A 23,468-nucleotide genomic window follows, 5' to 3' on the forward strand; every position below is an offset into this window, starting at 1 on the left:
GGATTGAGAATGCAAATATGGATAAAAGAGAAACAATATCCCTGGACAGAGCAATAAAGACTTAGAAGCCAAGAGAGGATTCTAAGCCCCTGGTGCAGGACATGATGGAAAGCCAGAATTTAAAAATCATGATGCTACTTTCAGTATTCAAACAGCTCTCTAGAGTTCTCCACTCTAATGATTGAAATGCTGAACCATTTTTACTCCAGAAACTGAATGTGAAAAGCACTATATAAACAACTTTAGTGTAAAAAAAATGTAAAAGTCAAACTGCATCTCATGAAGTGAAAGACTGAATAAATACTATTATTCCAATCATTATATTTATCCGTGAAATAATGTCTCATACATAGTAGCAGTAAATATATGTTGGATGAATGAATGTATGAAGACATTTCTCTCAAAATCTCAGGTAGGAGATGGCAGTTCCTACTAGCAACAGTTTTTGTTTTTTTTTGTTTTTTTTTCAGCCCTTCGATATTATTCCTCAGGGAAGCTGGCAAACTGAAATCTGTTACATTAATGCCAGCAGGGATGTATATGTGTGAAGAGAATAAGCAAACATTTTATTGTACCCGATGGCTCAGTGGACTATCTACATGAGTTCTTTAGACATTCAAGAAATACTTGGCAATATTTATACTTAGGGTGAACTCCACAAATGCTGGTTTTGGATTTTTATACTTCTAAAAATTTCTATTTTTAAGTTAGTTGAACCTTTTCAATTCAAAACTATAGAGCTAATCCCTAACTATATTAGAACTTTTTCTTTGTTAATGAGTTAATTTCAACACTTTGTTTCAAATTTTGATGTTGTTAGGTTTTTAACCTAAATCAGTGTCAAGGTAACTTCCAAGAACAGATTTAGTAAATAGCACATTAAAAAATGATTCTTTCCTTCTTAGCCAAAATAATAACAATGAAAACTGCTACTTATTCAGAGCCTAATATATGCCAGTTCCTTTGTTGGTCCTTTACACACTAATACATAGATGGTTTTACCCTGCTATAGAGGAGAGGAAAGCGGAAAAAAAAAAAAAAAAAGCTGAGACATGATGTCTTGCATAAAAAAGCACATAGAAACTAAGGCTCACACTCAACACCCAGGCTATTGCTACCAAGATAAACAAAATCCCCTAAATTTATATTTGACTAGCTCAAAATCTCATGAGGTAAGACAAGGCTAGCTTTCTTTTCTTTATCCATCTGAGGTTAATGTTAGATCAGTCTGCATGTATATAAATAATTTTATGAGAATAATAGAAATTTAGAGCTGAGAAAAGTTTAGAAATAATACAATTTAGTGATTCTTAGATATTTTGGTTTTAGTACGTCTTAACATTCTTAGTAATTACTGAGGATCTTCAAAAGCATTTGTAATATATTTATAAACATTTACCACATTAATAATAAAATTGTAACATTTAAAAATACTTGTTAATTCATTAATTGCAATAACAAATCTATTCACACATCAATTATATATATATATAAATATATAATTTTTTATTTTTATTTTTGGGTTTTTTTGGCATCACTCACAGCATATGGAAGTTCCCAGGCCAGGGATCAAATCCGAGCCACAAGTGCAACTTACCCAATAGCTGCACCAACACTGGACCCTTAACTCTCTATAATGGGCCGGTTATCAAACCTGTACCTCTACAGAGACAATGCCGGATCCTTAATTCACTGTGCCACAGCAGGAACTCCTCCAACATCATATTTTAATGAAAAATACCTATATTTTTCAAAACAAAATAATAATGAAAAGAGTGACATTGTTTTACATTCTGATAACCCTCTTTAATGGGAGGCAGTTGGATTTTCATATCTCCTTTCTCCTTCAACCTGCTGTGACATCATCCATATCTTGTAATCTCTAGAACTCTCCACTGCACATGTGTGACAGAATGAAAACCAAAAAGCCACATAACATCTTATCATTATAGGAAAATAATTTGTCCTTAAGGACACTCCTGAAAGGATAAAGGGGTCTGTAGACTATATTTTGAATACTACTAGTCTAGATAAGACTCATTTAATAGACATGGAAACTAGTGTCCTGTGATCTGTTACTGAGTTCAAGTCTGATGATGAGTTAGGGAGGGGCTAGTATTTTCCTATAAAGGTATTAAATATGATTAAAATGGATACTAAGCTATATTATGGAAATACATGGAGATGATTTGGGGGTGATCCATTTTTTTACCTCCCTTCCACTTCTACGAATGGCACGACAATCAACCCCCATTTACCCTATTGAAACTTCTTGCCTGTATCAGCAATGATCTTATGGTTAAATTTAATAAACATTTTCCCCAAAATGTTATTATTTCTTTGTCTACTAGCAGCTCTTGACATGGCTGATAACTCCCCTCATTTTGCACCCTCAACTGACTTGCCCACTCAGGAAGAACACATCTTTCCCTACAGATGCCCAAGCCAGAAATCTAAGAAACTTCCCTGACTCAGCCCACCCCAAGAACATATCATTCTCAAAAATTTCTAGCCTCTTCACTTCTTTTTTTCCTTACTCCCTTGATCTGAACACACATCTTACCATTTCCTAACCTGCATTTCAACTGTCTTCCAACTCTTCCTTCCTCCCATTTTAGCTCTTCTGATGTGTGTTCCATCCTGAAATTAAGTGATTCTTTTGAAATATGGATTCCAAGTGGACATTTTCCACCACACTTTAGTTAAGGCTTCAACGCTAAAGTAATTTACAAGGGCATCCTAAGCAGTCCCCTCCCCTCTTCTCAAATGACACTTGCCAGCACTCTTAACTTCTCAAGATGCTTTGCCCATGCTCTCTCACCTCCATGACAGTATAAAAATCCATTTTTTCTTCAATCCCCTCCTTCCACTCTTTCTTTTTATTTAGTTATTAACTTAGATATCACCTCTTTTGGGATAATTTCCCTCAACACTCCCATTCTGAGTTTGGTGATCTTGTTATATGCTTCCTCAACAGTCTGTACTTTCCCCACAAAAATACTAATTGCCACTTTTCATTTATAGTTAATCGATTGCTTAATAACCTTGTCCCCCTATATATTTTTTATCATGGTGTGGACAGGAAATTTGTTTACTTATATTTCATTTTATCCCCAATGTCTAGAACAATACTTAACCTATAGTAAACTTTTAATAAACATTTGTTTGATACATGGGTAAATGTCTTTTTTTTTCCCTGTCTTATTCCCACAGTCAGTTGTATTTACATTTTTTTAACTCACTCTTGGTGATGAAGTTGGAAATCATTCTTTAAATTAATTGTTTTATTGTCTTATGCTACTAGTTGATATAAAATAGTTATTATCTTCTAATACTGCTATGCCAAATTGTTCAAAGGGAAGCTTATCTGAAACCAGACGTAACTTTGGAAATTGACCACACTCTGATGACCAAGAACATCACTTTAGAAGATAGTTAAAAAGACACAGGCATGAGCCCTGAGGATTCTGATTTGGCTGTTTAGATTGTAACTAGCTTCACAGATTAATTTCATACCTTCCAGAGTTTGGGGGCCACTGCCATACAGCAATCATACTCTGGTTTATTTATAAAAAGTAGTTAAACAATGTTACTATCCTTTAAAAATGTATTCTAATTTAGTTGTAGAGTATTACCATGTGCAAAGAAATATATGGCTTTTTATACAGATTTTAGAGGATCTTATAAGCCCACTGTTAAACTTTACTACAATCAAGCAGGTGTTATAAATTCAAATATTTGATTTCACCTTTGTACAGCTTAGTGTTAATGGCCATGCTCATTATGAACATAACTTCCTAGACTGAATTGTAATATGTCTAATGGGTACATTTGATATCAATTAATTATCTAATATTTATTTTACTATAACTAGTAAATATTTAAATTTGTAAAACAAAATGAAATTATAGTATTATACTATGTAACTTATGCAAATATTATTTGTAGAATTTTAAATAGCAAAATTCTAAAATAACCTACACTGAAGTAAATTTTATGGGACGATATTTTAAAAGCAAAAGATACTAGGTATGTTCATGAATTTACATTTTTTTTTAAGTTGTATATTTCAAGGATGAAAATACTAAAAATTAGTCATGTTATTTTATTAACTATGTTGCAGGATATTAAAGTGTATATAGCATTATGTGTATAAGAGAATCTATTATTTATTTAAAAACTGAGTGAAAAAATTCCTAGTTATATTTTCTTCTTTAGATCTCATATGTTATTTTAATGCATAGTATATTTTTAGTCATAGTAAGATTTTTTAATTCCCATTTCCAAATAAAATAATATCTATGAAGGGTCATTTAAAAACACATAACAATTCTGTGACCTAATGAAGTCTATTAATTTGATGTCTTTTTGAAACATGTATGATGGAGCTACTTTTCTAGGAAAAGATTTGCTTTTGTTTTTTTCAAACAGTATTTTTGGAAAAATTTTATTGAAATATAGTTTATTTACAATGTTGTGTTAGTTTCCTGTGTACAGCAAAGTGATTCAGTTAGACATATGTATGTCTGTTCTTTTTTAAGACTCTTTTTCATTCTAACCTATTTATTATAAGATACTAAGTATAGTTCCCTTTGTTATACAGTAGGTCCTTGTTGGTTGTCTATTTAATATAGTAGTGTATACATTTTAATCCCAGACTCCTAATTTACCATGCCCCCTTTCCCCTTTGGTAGCCATATGTTTGTTTTCTATGTCTGTAAGTCTATTCTGCTTTGTAAATAAGTTCATTTATATCATTTTTTAGATCCCACATAGAAGTGATATCCTGTAATATTTGTCTTTCTCTGTCTGATTTATTTGACTTAGTACAATAATCTCTAGGTTTAGCCATGTTGCAATGTTTGTTTTAATAATAATTTCTGTAGCTATTTATTTTTGAAGAAATACAAAATGAAATGAAAGAAAACAATACAAAGGAAATTTTTATTTTTAAATTAAAAATTTTTTTTTTCTTTTTTAGGGCCGCACCTGTGTTATTTGGAAGTTCCCAGGTTAGGGGTCACATCAGAGCTGAGCTGCTGACCTACACCACAGCTCACTGCAACACCAGATGCCTCACCCACTGAGCAAGGCCAGGGATTGAACCTGGATCCTCATGGATACTCATCAGATTTGTTTCCTCTGTGCCACAATGGGAACTCCCAGGAAATTTTTATTTTTTCATTTAATTTTGATTCAGGCTATTTGGAGTCTATTTTATTAAGAAAAGTTATTTCATTCTTACATACACATCACATTACTAGACCTTTATCTGTAAACAAAACCAAAAAGAAGTAACCAGTTTACAATAATGGAGAATAATTATATAAGTTATGTCCACTAAAAAACAGTACTTACTTAACTAGACAAACTAGAAAAGTAATCACTGACTTACAATGATCTGTAAGACATTGTCACAAAATATCTATTGATATAAAATGAGAAAATCTCTGTGTATATATTTGCAAATGCATAGGAAGTATATGGAGGTACAGTATTTGAAGCCATTAAGGCAACACACTGAGAGTAGAATTAGGGTAGGGAGGGAGACTATTACTCTATATTCTTTTATGTATTTATATTATTTACCTTAACTTTTAGTCATGTTTGTCTTTCATACTTTGAGAAACACCTTAAGAATTTGAGAAGTTATTTTAACAAAAATAACTGGAGATTGGGAGTACTGAAGTAGGAGTTGCAATGGTCATACCATGAAATCCACATATACATAGCCAACAAAATCAGCTATTGTAGTATGTTTTGTGATTCTGTGACCCATTCTGTTTTTTCCTCTAATATTCTGCATTTTTTTTTTCTTTTTCATTAAAGGTCTTATTCGCTTGCAGGAGCTCATCAAAGCTCCATCAAGATACAATCTTCGACTTAAGATCCGTCAACTGCCTGCTGATACAAAGGATGCAAAACCCTTACTAAAAGAAATGAAAAGAGGCAAGGAATTCCATGTCATCTTTGACTGTAGCCATGAAATGGCAGCAGGCATTTTGAAACAGGTAATAATCTCTAAATTATTTAAATTCTTTATTTATTCAACTCGCATTTGAAGTATGTTTTGTTTTTGTTTTTTTTTTAAATCAAAGTGTTATTGTTACACAGTAAACAAAAAAAGCTAATGAAGTCACCTTGATGTAATTTTCTGATAAAAAGTCTGACAAGGGCTTTTAATTAATCATCTTAAAAGAAAAGTAATATAAATATTGATGATCCTCAAAGCAAATTGTTTGAAGTTCTGAGGTTACTTTTAAATGGCTGCAATGCTGTTTGTTAATGTGTATATTGATTAATGCAATAGATACTTCTGTTTTGTGCTGAAATGTGGGAATAAACTTAGAATCAACAATTGAGCAGCTAAACCATTAAAATCCACTGGTGAGAAAAAATTATTCTTTATCTGGCATGTACTGTGAGATGCCGTATACATTTGATCATATTTAGTCATCCCCATAACCAAATGATGCAGAGACAATCTCCACTTTGCAAAGAAATTCAGTCTCTGAAAGATTAAGTAACTTGACCCATGTCCATTAGCAAGGAAACGGCAGGGGGATTTATGTCCCTCCTAGTGATCTAAAGAAATATTTATTCCAGAATAAAGCATTGCCTACCTAAGGAGAAATGAAACCAATTCAGAGCAGTAACACCTCTTAATATTACTTCAACACTATTCAGAGTTAATAGCACACTGAAAAACAATTATTATTAGCTCACATCTTACATAGGAGGGAACTTATGTAGGGGGTTAAATAGCTAGTACAAGGCTGTACTTACTATGTTAGTAGAGCCTGAATTTGAACACAAGTCTTTGGGCTTTGTTTTTTAAGCTCTTTTATACACCCTGACTGACTGAAGATTAGCCAACTGTCTTGAAACCTCTAAAATGTAGCATAAAATATCTCTACTAGAGAGTTATGCAGATTTAGATGTCAAATTATATCCCATAAAATATAACTACCAACAATAAGTGCTTGTAATAACATGGTTTGTTTATTAAGCAGATGTTTGTTCAATCTTCCAGTATGAATGTTGGTTTCACTATATAGTAAAATATTTAATTGGATTTGGAAAATTGCTCTAGCGTTATATTTGAGTAATAAAGAATATAAGGGTGGTTGATGTTGTTTGGCTTTTTTTTCCCCCCAAATAAAATGATGCAGTAAAATAAGCACTGGAGTCTAGGGTAGGGATTTGTTTTTCATTTAATGAAACAAACTATTCTTGATCACATTTACAATGCACAGACTTGGGAACGATACCTCTCCTTTGTGCCTGGAGTGAGTAGCACCACACTATTTGTCAGTGACAAAAAGTGGGGTTTTGGTGTGCTTCCAAAAATATGTATATGATCAGTTATCTTGTCTCTAGAGTAACTGTCTCCAACTTATTTTGGAGGTAAGAGCATCTGAAAGGTGAGAGCCTCCATCACCTTTACTAATAGAATTTCCAGTCTGTCTTCTAGTTGGTATGTCCATTTTCTTTTCTGGTGTGTAACCTGTTGTTTGCAAAAAGGAAACAGGATTAAAATAGTATTTAAAATATATGCAAAGGAAAGATGTATATAATTTTAACAAGATTAGTAGAAAAAAAATCAAAATAAAGGTAAAATGAGAATGTGAAAGTTAAGATGATGTCAGAGTGCCATTATTACACAGAATGCAAAGATCCTGTAACACTGGCAGACCACACATATGGTGCTATTTTTTTTTTTTCCTTTTTAAATTTACTTTGTCCTAGAGAGTATTTGTTTTCTATTTGGATCTCAGTCTAGAAGCCAATTTAAGAATAAAATATATTATTTTTTTTATAAATGCAGCAGTACACTTAATAGGAACTCTATTTTATGATTTATGAAATGTTTCTGAGACCCCTCAACATTGGCTAATGATGGAAAGCCAAAGAAATGGTTATAGAAGTTGAAGAGCAAGCATAAAAGGGCTTTCAGCTTGTCCAGCTTGATCCAAGAACAAATACTAGGAGTATCCAGAAAAAGGGATGGATTTATCAGTTTAGACTTTTGTTTTATTTAAACTAACTGAGCTCTTACTAGATATGGAGCAATCCTGAATTTGAAGTTTTCCTGTCTGAAAGCTTTGAAAGTGAATGGAGCTTGAGGCTGGCTAGATTTCCTTTGAGACAGATCGAGGGCACTCATTGGTGTACATGCCTGAATAGCAAAAGATTCCACCTCTACCCAGATTTGTCAAAGAGAAGCGTCTATGGCAGGGCCAAGATGCTGTGCAGTAAAATCTCACAAGGACATTGTATTACACAAAAGCAGATGCAGATAAACTCCTACAGCAGGAAGAAGTAAAATTTAATTAAATTTTAAGAAACATGTATCTCCCATCGTGGGGCAGTGGTTAACGAATCTGACTAGGAACCATGAGGTTGAGGGTTCGATCCCTGGCCTTGCTCAGTGGGTTAAAGATCTGGCGTTGCCGTGAGCTGTGGTGTAGGTTGCAGATGTGGCTCGGATCCCGTGTTGCTGTGGCTCTGGCGTAGGCCGGTGGCTACAGCTCCGATTAAACCCCTAGCCTGAGAATCTCCATGTGCCGAGGGAGCGGCCCTAGAAAAGGGAAAAAGACAAAAAAAAAAAAAAAGAAAAAGAAATATGTATCAATTGCACCCCTCCAATTGTTAACCTTAAACAGTGTAACTTTCAGATATAACCTGAAGGATAAACTGGTTGCAAATTATATGCCTGGATAACTGCATGTGTCAATTTGTCATATGGCATTTTTAACACTAGATTCATTAAATGTTAGGAAATTCTAACAATATTTTGATTTTGGAAAAATTAATCTGTGGTATTTCTAGGAGGAATGACATGGCATGAGCAATTTTCTACAGTGGCCACTCATTTATAAGAGTGATAAGATAGTAACTATTCTTTTTAATATTGTTTGAAATATGCATACAGTTCATTCAAAAATAGTAGTAGAAAAACATAAATGCTGTAATTAAAAGAAGGTCCTCTGAGTTCACTTGTGGTGCAACATGTTAAGGATCCAGCGTTGTCACTATAACAGCTTGCATCCCTGCTGTGGCGCAGGTTCAGTCCCTGGCCCTGGAACTTCTGCATGTCATGGGTGTGGCCAAAAAACAAAAAATAAATAAACTTTTTAAAAAAAGAAGGCCCAGAACAAGTTCTTTTTAAAATCCCATTGGGAATTTTTAACTAACCTCTCAAAGTGCATCCCAGCTTTGCACTATTGCTAAATGTTAGAGTGTAGGTACTCAGTCAAAAATAACTAACCTCTTCTGCTTAGATCATAGTTTGTTGTCCATAATTGACTCCTGTTTTCAGAATCAAAGGCTGAAGGGAGGTCAATGAAAGGCACATAAGGTCCTCAGTTATCCCTTATGAAATTTCTTTATGAGGTGATGAAGAAGAAGCCTGTGGCCTGTGTGTGCAAACTGCTCTTCCACCACCCTCACCTCCAAAACACAGTTTCCAGTATTGGCCTGAGATTCCCAAGTTGTCAAATTATCAAGGAGGAAACAGGCAGAAATTTTCAAATGTATAAATTCTGCAATTGATCTAGATCTTTGAGAATATAAAATGTGCCACTTTATAAAAAACATAGATTATGTTTTATGTTCAGAGTCTAAGAGTTGGAGACTTGGAGTTCATCTTTACTCACTGTCTCAATTTTGTTGGCTAACCTGTTTATTCTTATTATGTCTGTAAAATAAGTATAATAATAGGAGAAACCACAAAGGATTTTTAATGAGGCTTAAACTGATTAAAATGTGCAGTGTGCTTAGAATAGTACCTAACATTTTTAGCCATTATTTCAGTGTTATATATAGTTATACGTCTAAATCACAATTTTGCTATCTTTATTTCTATGCCTATTGAGTTGATAAAGTAAAAAAGTATTGACAAGGGTAATGCTCAGCTGTCATTGAGTAGTTCTGAAGTTGGGAAACCTTTAATATATATTCATGAGGAACAATGAACATCTTCTACAAAGATTTTCTTATACATTTTTTATTTAATTGGAGAAAATTTCTATTTCTCTTAAGATGCAAACTTCCTCAGAGTTTATTGGCTCATATAATTTTAATCCATTCAGGAAATTTTATTTGGTTCCTAAGGGTTTTGCATCCTATTAAACTGTGTGTGTGTTTTGGGAACTTGGGAGCAGGGGAGGGCTCCCCACACCTTAAGCAAAGCTCTAATACCAGCTAATCAATTCTGACACTGTCTGGAGATACCATCAGATTTTACAGGTTGAGGCTTAGTCTTACAAGACATATTCCCCACCCAACCCCCATTTCAGATGCCCATTGCACATCCAAGTTCTCACTTGTGCTTCTGACCCACTGACTATACATTGGAGATTACCATACCCCCTTTTAGATTCAGTTGATTTGCTAGGGCAGCTGAGAGAAAGATTTTACTTACTAGATTATCAGTTTGGTATGAAAGGATATAACTCAGTAACAGCCAGATGGAAGAAATGCATTAGGCAAGATATGGGGAAAGGGCAGGGAGCTTCCATGACCTCTCTGAGCATGCCACCCTCCTCACATCTCTACATGTTCACGAGCCTGGAAGCTTTCCAAATCCTCTCTTTTTGGGTTTATATGGAGGCTTCACTTCATAGGCATGACTGATTAAATTATTGGCCATAGGTGATTGAAGTCTTTCCCAGGAGGTCAGGGCATAGAAGTGAAAGGTACAACCTTCTAATCACAAGGATGGTTTCCCCTGGCAACCAGCCTCTGCCACATCTTTGGGGATTTCCTAAAGTCACCACATTTCCCCTAAACTCAGTTGTATTTGAAAGTGACTTGTTAAAAATAACAAGCTCTGAAGCAATTTCAGGAACTGAAAAGACCAAATATCATAACAAAAGATGCTCCCAATGGTTTTCTTGTTCAGGAAATTCCAAGGGTATCTGGAGCTATGTGCTAGAAATGAGGATGAAGACCAAATACATATTTCTTATTATGTCACAATATCATACTTCCTAAATTCCTTTCCTCTGCTCAATTCTTTGATGCCCCTTTCATTAACAAATGTTTCTCCCTTTTTAAAGAATACATTTTATATGTCCCCCAATTTTCACAAACATCTTTTGTCTTAACTGAGCAGCTAATGTTGTGGAAATACATATTTTATTCTAGCTAATTGGTTATACCTACCTATGAGCATGGAATACACAAGATGTAGTTGGGGCAGCTACTTAGTAAACCAATTTGAGTGGTTTGTGGGTGAGTATTAGATACACCTGAGAATACTTGTTTCTTATAGAGCTCTTTATTCCCAGCAAAAATGCATCATTTTTCAATTATCATCACCAACAACTGTTCATTATCAAATAGCTATTTCTAAAGCATTCTCTATTTTCAGAAAGGAAATTCACACTTCTTATGACTGGAAGTTCTAGTCCAAAAGTCCTTGTTTTAAGACCAAAAAGTTTAAAATTGATGAGGACTATAGAAGTGTGCAAAAAAACATAATAATTGTCAATTGGTCTATTAATATAAAATAATTTACATTTGTATAGCAGTGATTTACATTTGCTTCATTAATACTAAGAAAACATCTCTAAAATGCTAAAATATAAAAAATTCAGTTGACATTGTACTTTGCAGCACTCTTCCTAATTGAGTATCACTGTTCAACATAATTAAAATGGTGTTCCTTATTATGGTGTTTGTAGTGGGGACATTACAAATATAATGAACTAAGATGTCCTAATTTCAGGTTTTTGTTTCAAATTTAATGCATCCTTTAATATGTAAAACCATAAGCTTTACAATTGCAAACATTCAACTGATAGCTTTTCTATCAAGATAATTAATTGTTTTGTAAATTCCTTCAGTAATCACTGATCTTCTTTCTTTAACTAAGGAGAAAAGATTTAGTTTGACCCAATTTGAATGTAAACTGAATATTATAGGCTGATTACCACCTACTATTTTGTTCTCACTTATCTTATTGACATAATGTATTTCATATAATGTAAACCTTCAATATTGATATTTTTATTTTTTACTTCTTAGGCATTAGCTATGGGCATGATGACAGAATACTATCATTATATCTTTACCACACTGGTAAGTAATTTATTAAAACATAAAGATAATGCTCTGAGTTTTATTATAATGAATTTCAGAATGAAAAATAGGTTTTCAAGTGGGTTTTAAGAAGTAGTATAACGACTGGCACTTCTATAGTTATAATTTATTTTATTTTAATAAAACCCAAGGGGAATTATCACAGAGAACTAATGATTCTTGGGGGGAAGCTGATGATTTTGAAATAATATCCTTTCAGATCATTTCAGATATCAATTTGAAATATTATAACTTGTTTTTATGTTGCTTTAGAGGACTTTCAGAGCATAATGGATTTTAAAATTAGAGTGCTGAGAAATCAATGTTTTAGACAAGCACAAATTCTTATGTTGTTATCTCAGCTCTATTGACTTAAGGAAAATGAGGTTTATTGAAGCTGCTCCTTTAGTAGATTAAATTTTCTATTCTATTTTTGCATAAGTTGGATCTTTTAAATAAACGTGATTTAATTTGCAATTAGCACATTGAATGTTACCTTTATCTTTTGTCTTTACATGCTCATTACATAGTTTCTCCTTAATATGCATGAAAATCTGACTTTAATCCTTTTATCAAACCTATTTCCCTTTGCTCTATTTCTTTTCCAGTATATTATCCTAGTTTTCCTTCCACTAGTCACTAGTTCTGTCGCTAGTTCTTTCCTGCCCATCCCCCCAATATGAGCGTATCTGCAAGTTTGGGCTTGTATCTTATTTTCTTTTCTCCTCTTCAATTATTTTCTTCAAAACTGGTATGTATTTAGAACTTCGATCATTACCTTTGTTCAAATGAGGTCTAAAGTTCCATCTGTAATTTCCAAAATCATTATATATTGCAGAACATTTCTAATTGTGGCATTAAGATAATTTCAAGTATTTAAACCTTCATGTGTTATCTTCTGACCTCCTTCAAAACTTCCTTTGTCTCTGACTCTGGTAGCCCCAACACAATCCTATTGATTTCTCCTCTGTATTGTCTCTAGCATGCATCTTCTCCTTTCCCACACTGACAGGTCTAACCAGTGCTCTCTCTTTCTTAACTCGAAAGTTTTTCAGTTGATCTCCTAGTTTTTAGGAGCCTTGAAGTTATCAGATTAAATTACTAATATTTAGTTGATCACAATAGCTTTTTGTAAAAACAGCTTATCTCCAATAGAGGTGTTTCATGCTATGGGTTGTATTTTCCCGGTAAATACTAAGATTCACTCTGCTGTATCTCTATATCACCTCCCGCCAGGTTTGCAGCCTCTAAGAAATGTAGTGATGGGCAGTAGAGAGTGAGTAGAAGCCTTTATCTATCAGCAAATTATGTTTCAATACTATTGCAACTCAATTCTACCATAATTATAAGATTTTAGGGAAATCAAAAGTATCTCTTAATAAGGAAAACAAAACATACTTAGTTGAGGATATATAGAACTCATTAGCCTGTTATTGAAGGCCTTTTTTAGTTTGAGTCTAACCTAACTTTCTTTCCTGTTTTCTTTTGCTGCTGTTCTCCTTCATGAGTTCTCTTTTATAGCCAAACTGATCTGGATCAGTCTCCTGAGCAGGTTTTATATCTTCAAAATGTTGTGTCTCTGCTAACATTTCTGTCTCATTTTGTCTTTTGCCTATCAAAAGCCTGACCATTCTTTTAGTGGCAGCTCAGATCCCATCTAACCAATGGAGTTTTTCCTAACTATAAAAGTCTAGAATCATCTGTCTTGCTTCAAACTCCTTGTACTTATCACTTCTACTCTTTTGCCCCTTAGCATAGATTGTAATACATTAGAGTAGATAGATAGATAGATAGACAGACAGACAGACTGACATGTCTGTGTATATCTGTCTCTCTGCTTGGCTAGATTACAAATGTTCAAAACAGAAAACCTAAAGGTCTATTATATTTTTCACAGAGCAGAGCTCAGGCCAATGGCAGCTTCTCTCCACTAAATTTTATTCCTATTATCTAGTCTGTGTTGCTGTATGAGTCCAGGCAAGCTGTACCCAGGGCCTATGGCATTGATCTCTTCCTGGTTCTCAGCGGTTCCCAGTGTTGTCTGTAAGAGCTGAGGATTAGCTAATGCCAACTCAAAAGAGGGGAAAAGTCCCACATGCTGCCATGTTCTCATACTGATCTCTGGCTTCCCTGACAGCTTTGGCTTACTCTTTCCTGGGAAAACCAAAGGAGAAAGCCAGAGCATTCACTGTCTCAGAGTGGCAAAGGCAACCAAAATCTAAAGGGTTCCTTATGGTGAAGTTACTGGAAGAGTATAAGAGAAAAGAACTGCAAGAGCTCCATAACCAATAGCGCCAGTCTTATTAACTCTTTCATGATCTGTTTCTTTAAAAAAAAATGCAAAGTGAAACAACAACAACAAAAAAAATGGCAATAACCAGTCAAAGAAGCCAAACATGGAAAAGCACCTAGAGTCAGTTAAATGTAAAACAGTAATGCATAAAATCTCAGGGGCAAGCTATTCCTAAGATAGAAGAAAGCTTATGCAAACCTCAAAGGTAGGTTGTAGAAAAGCTTGTTGTTCCATTGGTGGAATTTGAATTTTTTGTACACACACACACACACACACACATATGTTTATATAGAATGTATATATTTACATTGGCAAAGCATGAGGATAATATATTTGAATCTTGGCAATGTGTGATGTTTAACATCATTTGAGACACAGAGATGCTAACTATTCTAAAGAAAGCAAGACTACATGACTGTTTCAATTAGCTTGCCTGTGACTATTTTCTCTTGGTACTAACACAAAGAAATTTATCTTTTAGGATCTCTTCGCTCTTGATGTAGAGCCCTACCGATATAGTGGTGTTAATATGACAGGGTTCAGAATATTAAATACAGAAAATACACAAGTCTCCTCCATCATTGAAAAGTGGTCCATGGAACGGCTACAGGCACCACCGAAACCCGATTCAGGTTTGCTGGATGGATTTATGACGGTATGAACACCCACTTAAAGATCAGTTTGTGTATTTCTAAGTAAAATTACATAAATTATTAAGTCCTCTAGATCCAAACTTTGGTTTAGTTGTGTAATGTTAAAGGGATGATACCAGAACTACTATTGCAAATAATTCTATTCACAATTTTCTAAATAAATTTTATATTGCAAATTTACTTTTATCCAAGTATCTCAAGACATTACAACTATCCTTAGAATGCTACAATGTAGAGATTTCTATAAAAGTTATCAGTACCACAAAAAGGGTGAATTAAAGGTAGAAAAGAAGATAGCAACCTAAAAGTTATCCTTCTGACCTTAACCACTGATACATGATTATTCTTCATCATGGTAGTTTCTGATACCTGATGTCATATAGACAATTTATATCACACAATTATTTTCTTGGAGTTGCCTCTGTGGCTCAGCAGAAACAAATCCAACTAGTATCCATGAGGATGAGGGTTCAATCCCTGGCCTTGCTCAGTGGGTTGGGGATCCGACATTTCCTTAAGCTAGTGTGTAGGTCACAGATGTATCTCGGATCCTGCGTTGCTGTGGCTGTGGTGTAAACTGAGAACAGTAGCTCTGATTCAACCCCTAGCCTGGGAACTTCCATATGCTGTGGGTGTGGCCCTACAAAAAGAGCAAAAACTTTTTTTTTTTCTTGAGCTACTCACTTTTTAAGGTTCAAGATTAACCAGTAATCACACTTGTTATTTTCAAGTCTTTGTTTAAACCTAGAAACTGGATTAATGCATAAATTGTAAAAGAAAAGTATGTTGTTTGTAACTTTAGTTGTTTTATACCAGTGCTACCAATGACTATCTAGTGAAATGTGCATGTGTAATTTATTTTTTTCTGGGAGTTCCCATTGTGGCTCAGTGGTTAACAAACCTGATTAGGATCCATGAGGATGCAGATTTGATCCCTGGCCTTGCTCAGTGGGTTATAGATCCGGCATTGCCATGAGCTGTGGTGTAGGTCTCAGGCATGGCTCAGATCCTGCATTGCTGTAGCTGCAGCTCTGATTCCACCCCTAGCCTGGGAACCTCCATATGCCGCAGGTGGGGCCCTAAAAAGATGAAAGACAAAAAAATTTTTTTCTGTTAACTCTGTTAAAAAACATTCACAGGAAAAGGTAAATTTCAATGTTGTCAATTTATGTTATTTAACCCATTATATGAAAAATGCCATTTTTAAAACAGTCAATATAAAAATTATGACAGATTTATTTTACATTTTTTTCCTACTGAGTCTTCAAAAATTGGTATGTATTTCACACTGTACATGTTACTTCAGACTAGTAACGTTTCAAGTGCTCAACAGCCAAATGTAGCTACTGGCTACCTTGTAGGACCAAGTATGTTTCTACTATACTATTTAAACAAATGATAAATATCTGAAGTATTCTCGTTAAATCTATTTTCTATAGACCAAGTTACTGCTACAATTTAGTAAATAGCTCAGCACTTTGGAAACATTTACATTCCCTAGGTCATTACCATCTGCTTTTAAAAAGTGTCATTCTAAATTGAAACTTTATAAGTATAAATGTCCTCTATCCTGATGTGGGGAAAACCTTTTTCTTTTATGATTGTAATTTTTCCATTAATTGCTTTAATGGGCTTCAAAGTAAGTTTTTATGTTATACCAAAATAAAAGGAAGTTTTGTGTTTTTTTTCCTTAAAAAAAGATTTAGTAAACAAATTGAGTGTATCCATAGAGACTGAAGAAATCAGTCTAAGATATATATATATATATATATATATATATATATATATATATATATATATATAAAATTATTGGGAGGAAAATATATAACTTAAAAATGAAGGTATTTTCCCCCTGAAGTACATCTAGATTAAAAATAAAATACAGCTAAGGGTAAATTACAAATATACTTTATTCCCAGTTTGAAGATGGTGAATCCAAATTTTGGAATCTAATAGACATGTGGTTTTGTTTTTGGTTTTTTTGTTGGTTTTTTTTTTTTTTTTAATTTTTTTATGGAGGTTCCCAGGCTAGGGGTTGAATTGGGAGCTACAGTCACTGGCCTACACCACAACCACAGCAACATAGGATACGAGCCATTCTGCGACCTACACTACAGCTTAATGCCGGATCTTTAACCCACTGAGCAAGGCCAGGGATTGAACCTGTGTCCTAATGGATACTAGTTGAGTTTGTTAACCACTGAGCTGCTAATGGGAACTCCAACATGCTATTTTTAAAGATTAAAATATATGCTATCTTATAAATTGTTATTTTAATCACGCATGTTTTTTTTCCCCACGTTTTCTAACTCTCTTTACCCTTCCTTAATTTTCAGATGAATATCTTATTGTTTGTCATTCAGAACCATTATTAAATGGTTTTAGGGAAAGTAAATTAATAGGCATGATGACAATCCTAACTGAACACTCTCAAACTCTAAACCTACCACTGATATGTCCAAGGATTAGTATGCTCTTTTATGTATTGGAATGACAAAAATTACCCGGTCTTACTTGGATGCTCTTTATATTTCAGTATCATGCCTGCAGAACTGTACATGTCATCCCCTGTCATCCCCTTAAGTTATGTCTAGTAACTTAAGTAGACTATTGAAAGACAGATAAATACAAAGAAAAGTGTGTGCATTTCTTATCCAGGAAGGTAGAGGCTCTGATGAGAATTAACCTTCAGAAGACAGATCAAAAAGTCAGGGCAATAGGATAAACACAGGTTTAGGTTTTTTCTCTCTAGCCATGAATCAATTCCTCAGTTCTGCCGTGATTCTGAACTGGCACGTAATTTAGTGGGAGTGGATAAGTGATAGAATAAAAATGCACTGATGAGAAAATGATTAGCCTATTTATTGAAAATTCTGGGCATTGTATATAGACCATAAATTCTAAAATCTTTGGAAGAATTTTTAATGCCAACACTTTTCTCTTTGTTATAGTCACAAAATGCTTTTCAAATAGCATCTTAAATAAGAAAAGAAAAGAAAGTATAAGAGATAATTGCCACTTTATATACTTTTTGAGTTACTGCAAAATATTAAAAGTTCACCATAAAATTTACGAGACCATTTTTAAAATGAATGTGAAGGAAATTTATCCTTGTACGACGCTTTTTTGAATATTTCTTATCTAAAAATGTATACCAACTATTTATTTAATTATATTTATAAATAGAGCATGGAACACAAAATATTTGGGAAACGGATATAAAGTTTGCCTAGAAAATTAACATTTCTTTTCAAATGGATGCAAATTTGTTACTTTTCTACAATTTCCTTCTGAAAATTGATAATGTCTTTTAAAATATTTTCATGATATCATATAATATGATATAAAATTATATGCAAGTATTTTATTATATAACATTAATTATTAATTATAAACTATTGCAAGTTTATTTTAAAAATAAAATCAATATGAGATTTGTATAAAAATGTTGGTATATTTATGCCTTGTCTATTCTTTTTCTTTTCCATTTAAGATTATATTGTAAGCATTTTCCCAGTTATTAAATGTATAGGAAAAGAAATTAATAAGCTATTTCTGCTATGAGTGGAGTAAGGAAATTAAGAAGATTCTAGTTAGAAAAGAAAAGAATTATAGCCTGGCATTGTAGAGTTGGCAACATTCCACTTAGTTAATTCATGAGATTTCAGTGTTTATATATCCCTTGCTCTTTTTCTTCCTTATGGTCCCATTAAGAAATGGGATTATCAGCAAAGTCCCTAGTGCTTGGAGCAAAACCTATTATTATCAGTATCATAGTCATTTGTCACTATGTAAGATCATAGTACTTAGACTTTCACATTCTTTATGTTTGAACTATAAAAAGCAACGATGTATTGGATTCATAAGAATTTTTCTGGTTGAGCTAGCACCTTAATTGACCCCTGGGATAAGTGTTTATCAGCTAAATGGCTGCTAAATACAAGACCATGTCTTCTATAATCGTAGTTTCTTATTCTGTGGTCTGGGATCATCCTCTTAAAGATGTTAATGTTAGTAGCTCAGTAAAATTTTTATCTTCATTTGATATAAACCCAGCCACATAGTCACCAAGTCAAGGAAGGAGGGAAGCCCAACCTTCTTCCTTCAAATGTAGGATTTTTGTTTTTGTGGGATTTTTTTTGACTCATGTCATCACCTTTGTCGCACTTTCTCCCATGCCCACACACTGCCATCCAAGCAGTACTCTGAACTCCTCTCTAGATTTGAGCCTTTATTACAAAACCTTTCTCTACTATGATTTCTTTATTAATTATTCCATATTTCCTTGCTCCTGGGGGTGTGGAAGCCCCCTTCAGTGAGCATTATCACTGTCCTTTACTGTACTTACTGCATGAATAGATAACATTTCTCCTCATCTTCTGATTAGATGTCTACTTCCCTCGAGCCTCGAGTACCATTACCTAGAGGATGGGGATTCACTTTTTTGAATCCATCAGAGTTTGACGATGGTTATATTTATTATTGATTTATCGAATTTGCAGTAATTTCAATTTCAGAGAATGAAATGATGTATAAACACTTTAGGGTAAAGGTTAGCTCTATCCTGGAACTCCTTGCACCATAATATGAATGGACCTATAATCCATCTGGTAGCTTACAAATACCATTTTTTTCTTATGTTCTTATATAATACCATACATATTCCTTGACAATGTAAATTTGCAATGCAAATCAATAATAACTGTTGGTTGGCTATTACATTCAAATTACTATAGAGAGATCATAGTTTTTGGAAATTTAAACTTTTAGATACTCACCATTCTCTCCATTTCCTTTTTCTTCTCTCTATATTCAGCAATCATCAGATACTCTCAAATCTGCTGTATCTATGGCTTTCTTAACTACATTCTTCTTTTCACCCTGAGAGCTATGCCTTGATTAAGGACACCATGGTCTCTCCCCTGAGTGTTGTAATTGTCTCCTCACTCCTAACATCTCTATCCTACATTTATCTTCTCCTAGTGTGAGCTTCCTAAAACATACTCATGATTCCTTATTGTGTGCTAGATGAAATTTTAGCTCATTGGCCAAGTCTACAAGGTCCTTCATGATCTGACTCCTGCTACTTGTCCAGCCTCATAATTGCCTACTTCCTGCTCCTCCAAGCCACCCATCTCACCATCTCACCCTAAATGAGTCAGCAGGCTGATGCACCTCCTCATTTCAGCAAGGGTATTCCCATTGTCTGAACCACATATGACCGTTGGAATGTATGTCATATTCCTCCTCATACTCTAATTTTCAGGACATATGTAACCTTTTCTGTGAATTAGCTTTGAATTTTCCAGACATTTTACATGTATACATCTTTATTTATGTACTTTATTTGTAATCCCATGTTGAAATTTAACTCTGGAACTTCTGTTTGCTTTGACATCCTTTTCTCATTCTTTTTTTTTCAGGGCTGCACCTGCAGCATACGGAGGTTCACAGACTATGGGTCCAATCGGAACTGTAGCTACAGGCCTACGTGATAGCCACAGCAATGCAGGATCTGAGCCATGTCTGCAATGTACACCACAGCTCACAGCAATGCCGGTTCCTAAACCCACTGAACAAGGCCAGGGATCGAACTCTCATCCTCATGGTTCCTAGCTGGGTTTGTTAACCGCTGAGCCATGATGGGAACTCCGGTTTCATCATTCTTGAAAGTCTGGACCTAGTTCAGTGCCTGGTGCAAAGTAAGTGCTCATAAAAAGGAATGACTGATGGAATAAATATGTGTGTTAATTTATTTTAATCATACTCCATCTGTGTTCTAATCACTGGGATTGCTCATTTCCCCAGATATATTCTGCAGAACTTTATTTTATTATTAGTTTTTATTTTGGCCACGCCTATGACTTATGGAAGTTCCTGGGCCAGGCATGGAACCCATGCCACAGCAGTGGCAATGATGGATCCTTAAGCTACTGAGCCACCAGAGAACTCCTGAGAGCTTTTACTTTATTATCAAGATATCTAATCAGTTAGAAAAATGCAATTAAGCTAGTCTCAATTATGTAGTAGAAAGACACCTTGAAAGACAGAAATTTAGAAATGCTTTTGATTCGTGAAAGTTTAGTGAAATACAAGAGTAGTTTTCATTCTCTTTTACAAAACAAGGGAGAAAGTTTATAAAGGAGGTGAGTCTTAATGTGTTTAAGTTTCAATCTCCTAATGATTATTTCTTTATCAATGACAGACCATGGCCCATAAACTTTATAATTCCTTTCCTTATTTGATTAACTTAAATTAAAAGGTATCTTGTATACACAGTCACAGCAGGAAGTTAGTTCATGTACTGTGGGACACAAGTGATCACTTTGTTAATGTACAAAGATTTACATTTAGAAAAGTCAATGAAAATAGAACCATAAAGAAATAAAGGCAGGCTTTCATTTACTGCTGGAACTACAAGTCTTCCTTAGCTGCTGTCTGCTTCTCTTAATTAACTACAGTTATTTTCTTTGATTCAGTTGAAATGAGAATAAATGTAAGACTTTGCCAGACAATGGATCAAATTAATTTGGCACTTTTTAAATTGGTAAAGGCATTTTTGAAAAAAGGTTACTTTTATCTTATATGCCACTAACACACTAAAAGTATAAAAAATAACAAACTAAGAATTAATTATCCTTCCTTTGATCAGTTTTACTATTGAGTATATTGTACACAGTACTCTGGATTTGATACCAGGCATTCACGGTTTGGTAATAAAGTCAGTAGCTCTGTTTCCTAAGAACTTAGGGAATTGATAAAATCAGAAGATAGTGAATGTCTTCCTGATCACATCTCACATCTTCGTCAGTATAAAAATCATATTCAGACTTTAACGGTTGACTTCATATCAATTTTGTATTTCTCTGGTTGATCTAGTTCCTAAGTCTTCCTTCAGATGCTTGTTAAAATTCCTTGCTTCTCACGCTATTTTGTGACAGCTAGGACAAATTACCAGGGGATTCACATAACTTATTAGTATTTTGCTCAAAAATGTGTAACATTTTACAAAATTTGTGAGTATAATGGCTACTTTTATTCCTTACCACAAAAGAAATATTTTGGGGTCTATATTACAATCAAATGTGCAGAAATATTTTCATAAGATGTTTCAGAGTATGTAATGAAGTCAAGCACAATATTCATTACATTTGTATATGATTGATATAATGAATAGGAAAAAGACAAGGAGTATGTGGCATGAATAACAGAATGGCTTTGTATTTCTTCACTTTATATACCTATTAATCCTCCTGGATGTACTAAGCTGCAAGTTGAATCTGAATATGAATAATTGAGGTGACCTAACAACCTCCATTGTTTCATTAACAAGGACCATTCCATCTAATTGCCTTTGCTCATTGGCAGATTAAATAATCAGCATTTATCTAAAGCTGATAAAGAGATGGAATTTCCATTTTAAGTAATGGTTCCTTACATGAAAGATGGCAGTTGCAATGAAGCATTTCCTTCATACTCATGTTATTTTTCAGGTCAATTTTAAAACTTTTCATTTGGCAAAAGTAAGTTTGAATCAAAAGACTTTTTTTACCCCTCTATCCTGAAAATCAAATTTTATCTTCAAAGCATTGATTTCAGATCATATAATACAAATTTGTAAAGGATTAATACCTTTCTGCTCATAATTATCCTCAGCTTCTTATTGTATGTTTAATAGCTACATAGTTATATATGTACACATCACGATGGTATGAGAAAGTCTAGCTAGATAGAAATTTGTGTTATTCAGAAAGGAGGGCCCCTCAAGTGACAGTTGATGACAAGGACATCTAGAAAAGATGATGGCCAGTGCTCTGACAAGAAGGCAGAGTTCAACTTTGCAGAGTGTGGAAACTAGTGACATTCAGAGATTTAGAACTCCACATTTGTCCTGTGTATCAAGATCAAACTTACAGTTACCAGAGGGGAAATGTGGGGGCAGGGATAAATTAGGAGGTTGGGAATAACATATACACAGTACTATATATAAAGTAGATAACTAATAAAGATCAACTGTAGCACAGGGAAATCTATTCAATATTCTCTAATAACCTGTGTGGGAAAAGAATCTCAGAAAGAATGGATATATGTACATGTAAAACTGATTTACTTTGCTGTACACCTAAAATTAACACAACATTGTAAGTCAACTATACTCCAAAAAAAAAAAAATTGGTAAGAATAAGCAATGAATGTAACATTGAAAAAACAAAATGCCAAGCAGGCTACTGAGGTAAGGAGTCATCAAACTTGTGAAAGCAAACACAGTGCACAATACAAAGGGAATACCAGGTAGTTAAGGAAATAAGTAATAGATTCTTTTATTGGAGCAGGCACTCAGGTTAGAGTGCGGCTAATAGCAAGTTTGACATAATGTTCAATTGTCTGGATTAGAGCAATGGCTTAGAAAACAATGGGAGATGAAGCTGGGATAA

The 23,468-nt window shown here is 34.0% G+C and overlaps 1 protein-coding gene across 1 annotated transcript in view; it reads left to right on the top strand.

Annotated features, from left to right (window-relative positions):
* The window catches only part of GRIK2 (glutamate ionotropic receptor kainate type subunit 2), a 626,277-nt gene that overhangs the window by 272,345 nt on the left and 330,464 nt on the right, over positions 1-23,468 (top strand). The window contains exons 5-7 of the mRNA XM_047761628.1: positions 5,830-6,011; positions 12,034-12,087; positions 14,862-15,035. Of these exons, the coding sequence (XP_047617584.1) occupies positions 5,830-6,011; positions 12,034-12,087; positions 14,862-15,035 (410 nt within the window). The remainder of the gene's footprint in view (positions 1-5,829; positions 6,012-12,033; positions 12,088-14,861; positions 15,036-23,468) is intronic.

This window comes from Phacochoerus africanus, chromosome 2 (genome assembly GCF_016906955.1).
Source record: "Phacochoerus africanus isolate WHEZ1 chromosome 2, ROS_Pafr_v1, whole genome shotgun sequence".
NCBI classification, from domain to species: domain Eukaryota; kingdom Metazoa; phylum Chordata; class Mammalia; order Artiodactyla; family Suidae; genus Phacochoerus; species Phacochoerus africanus.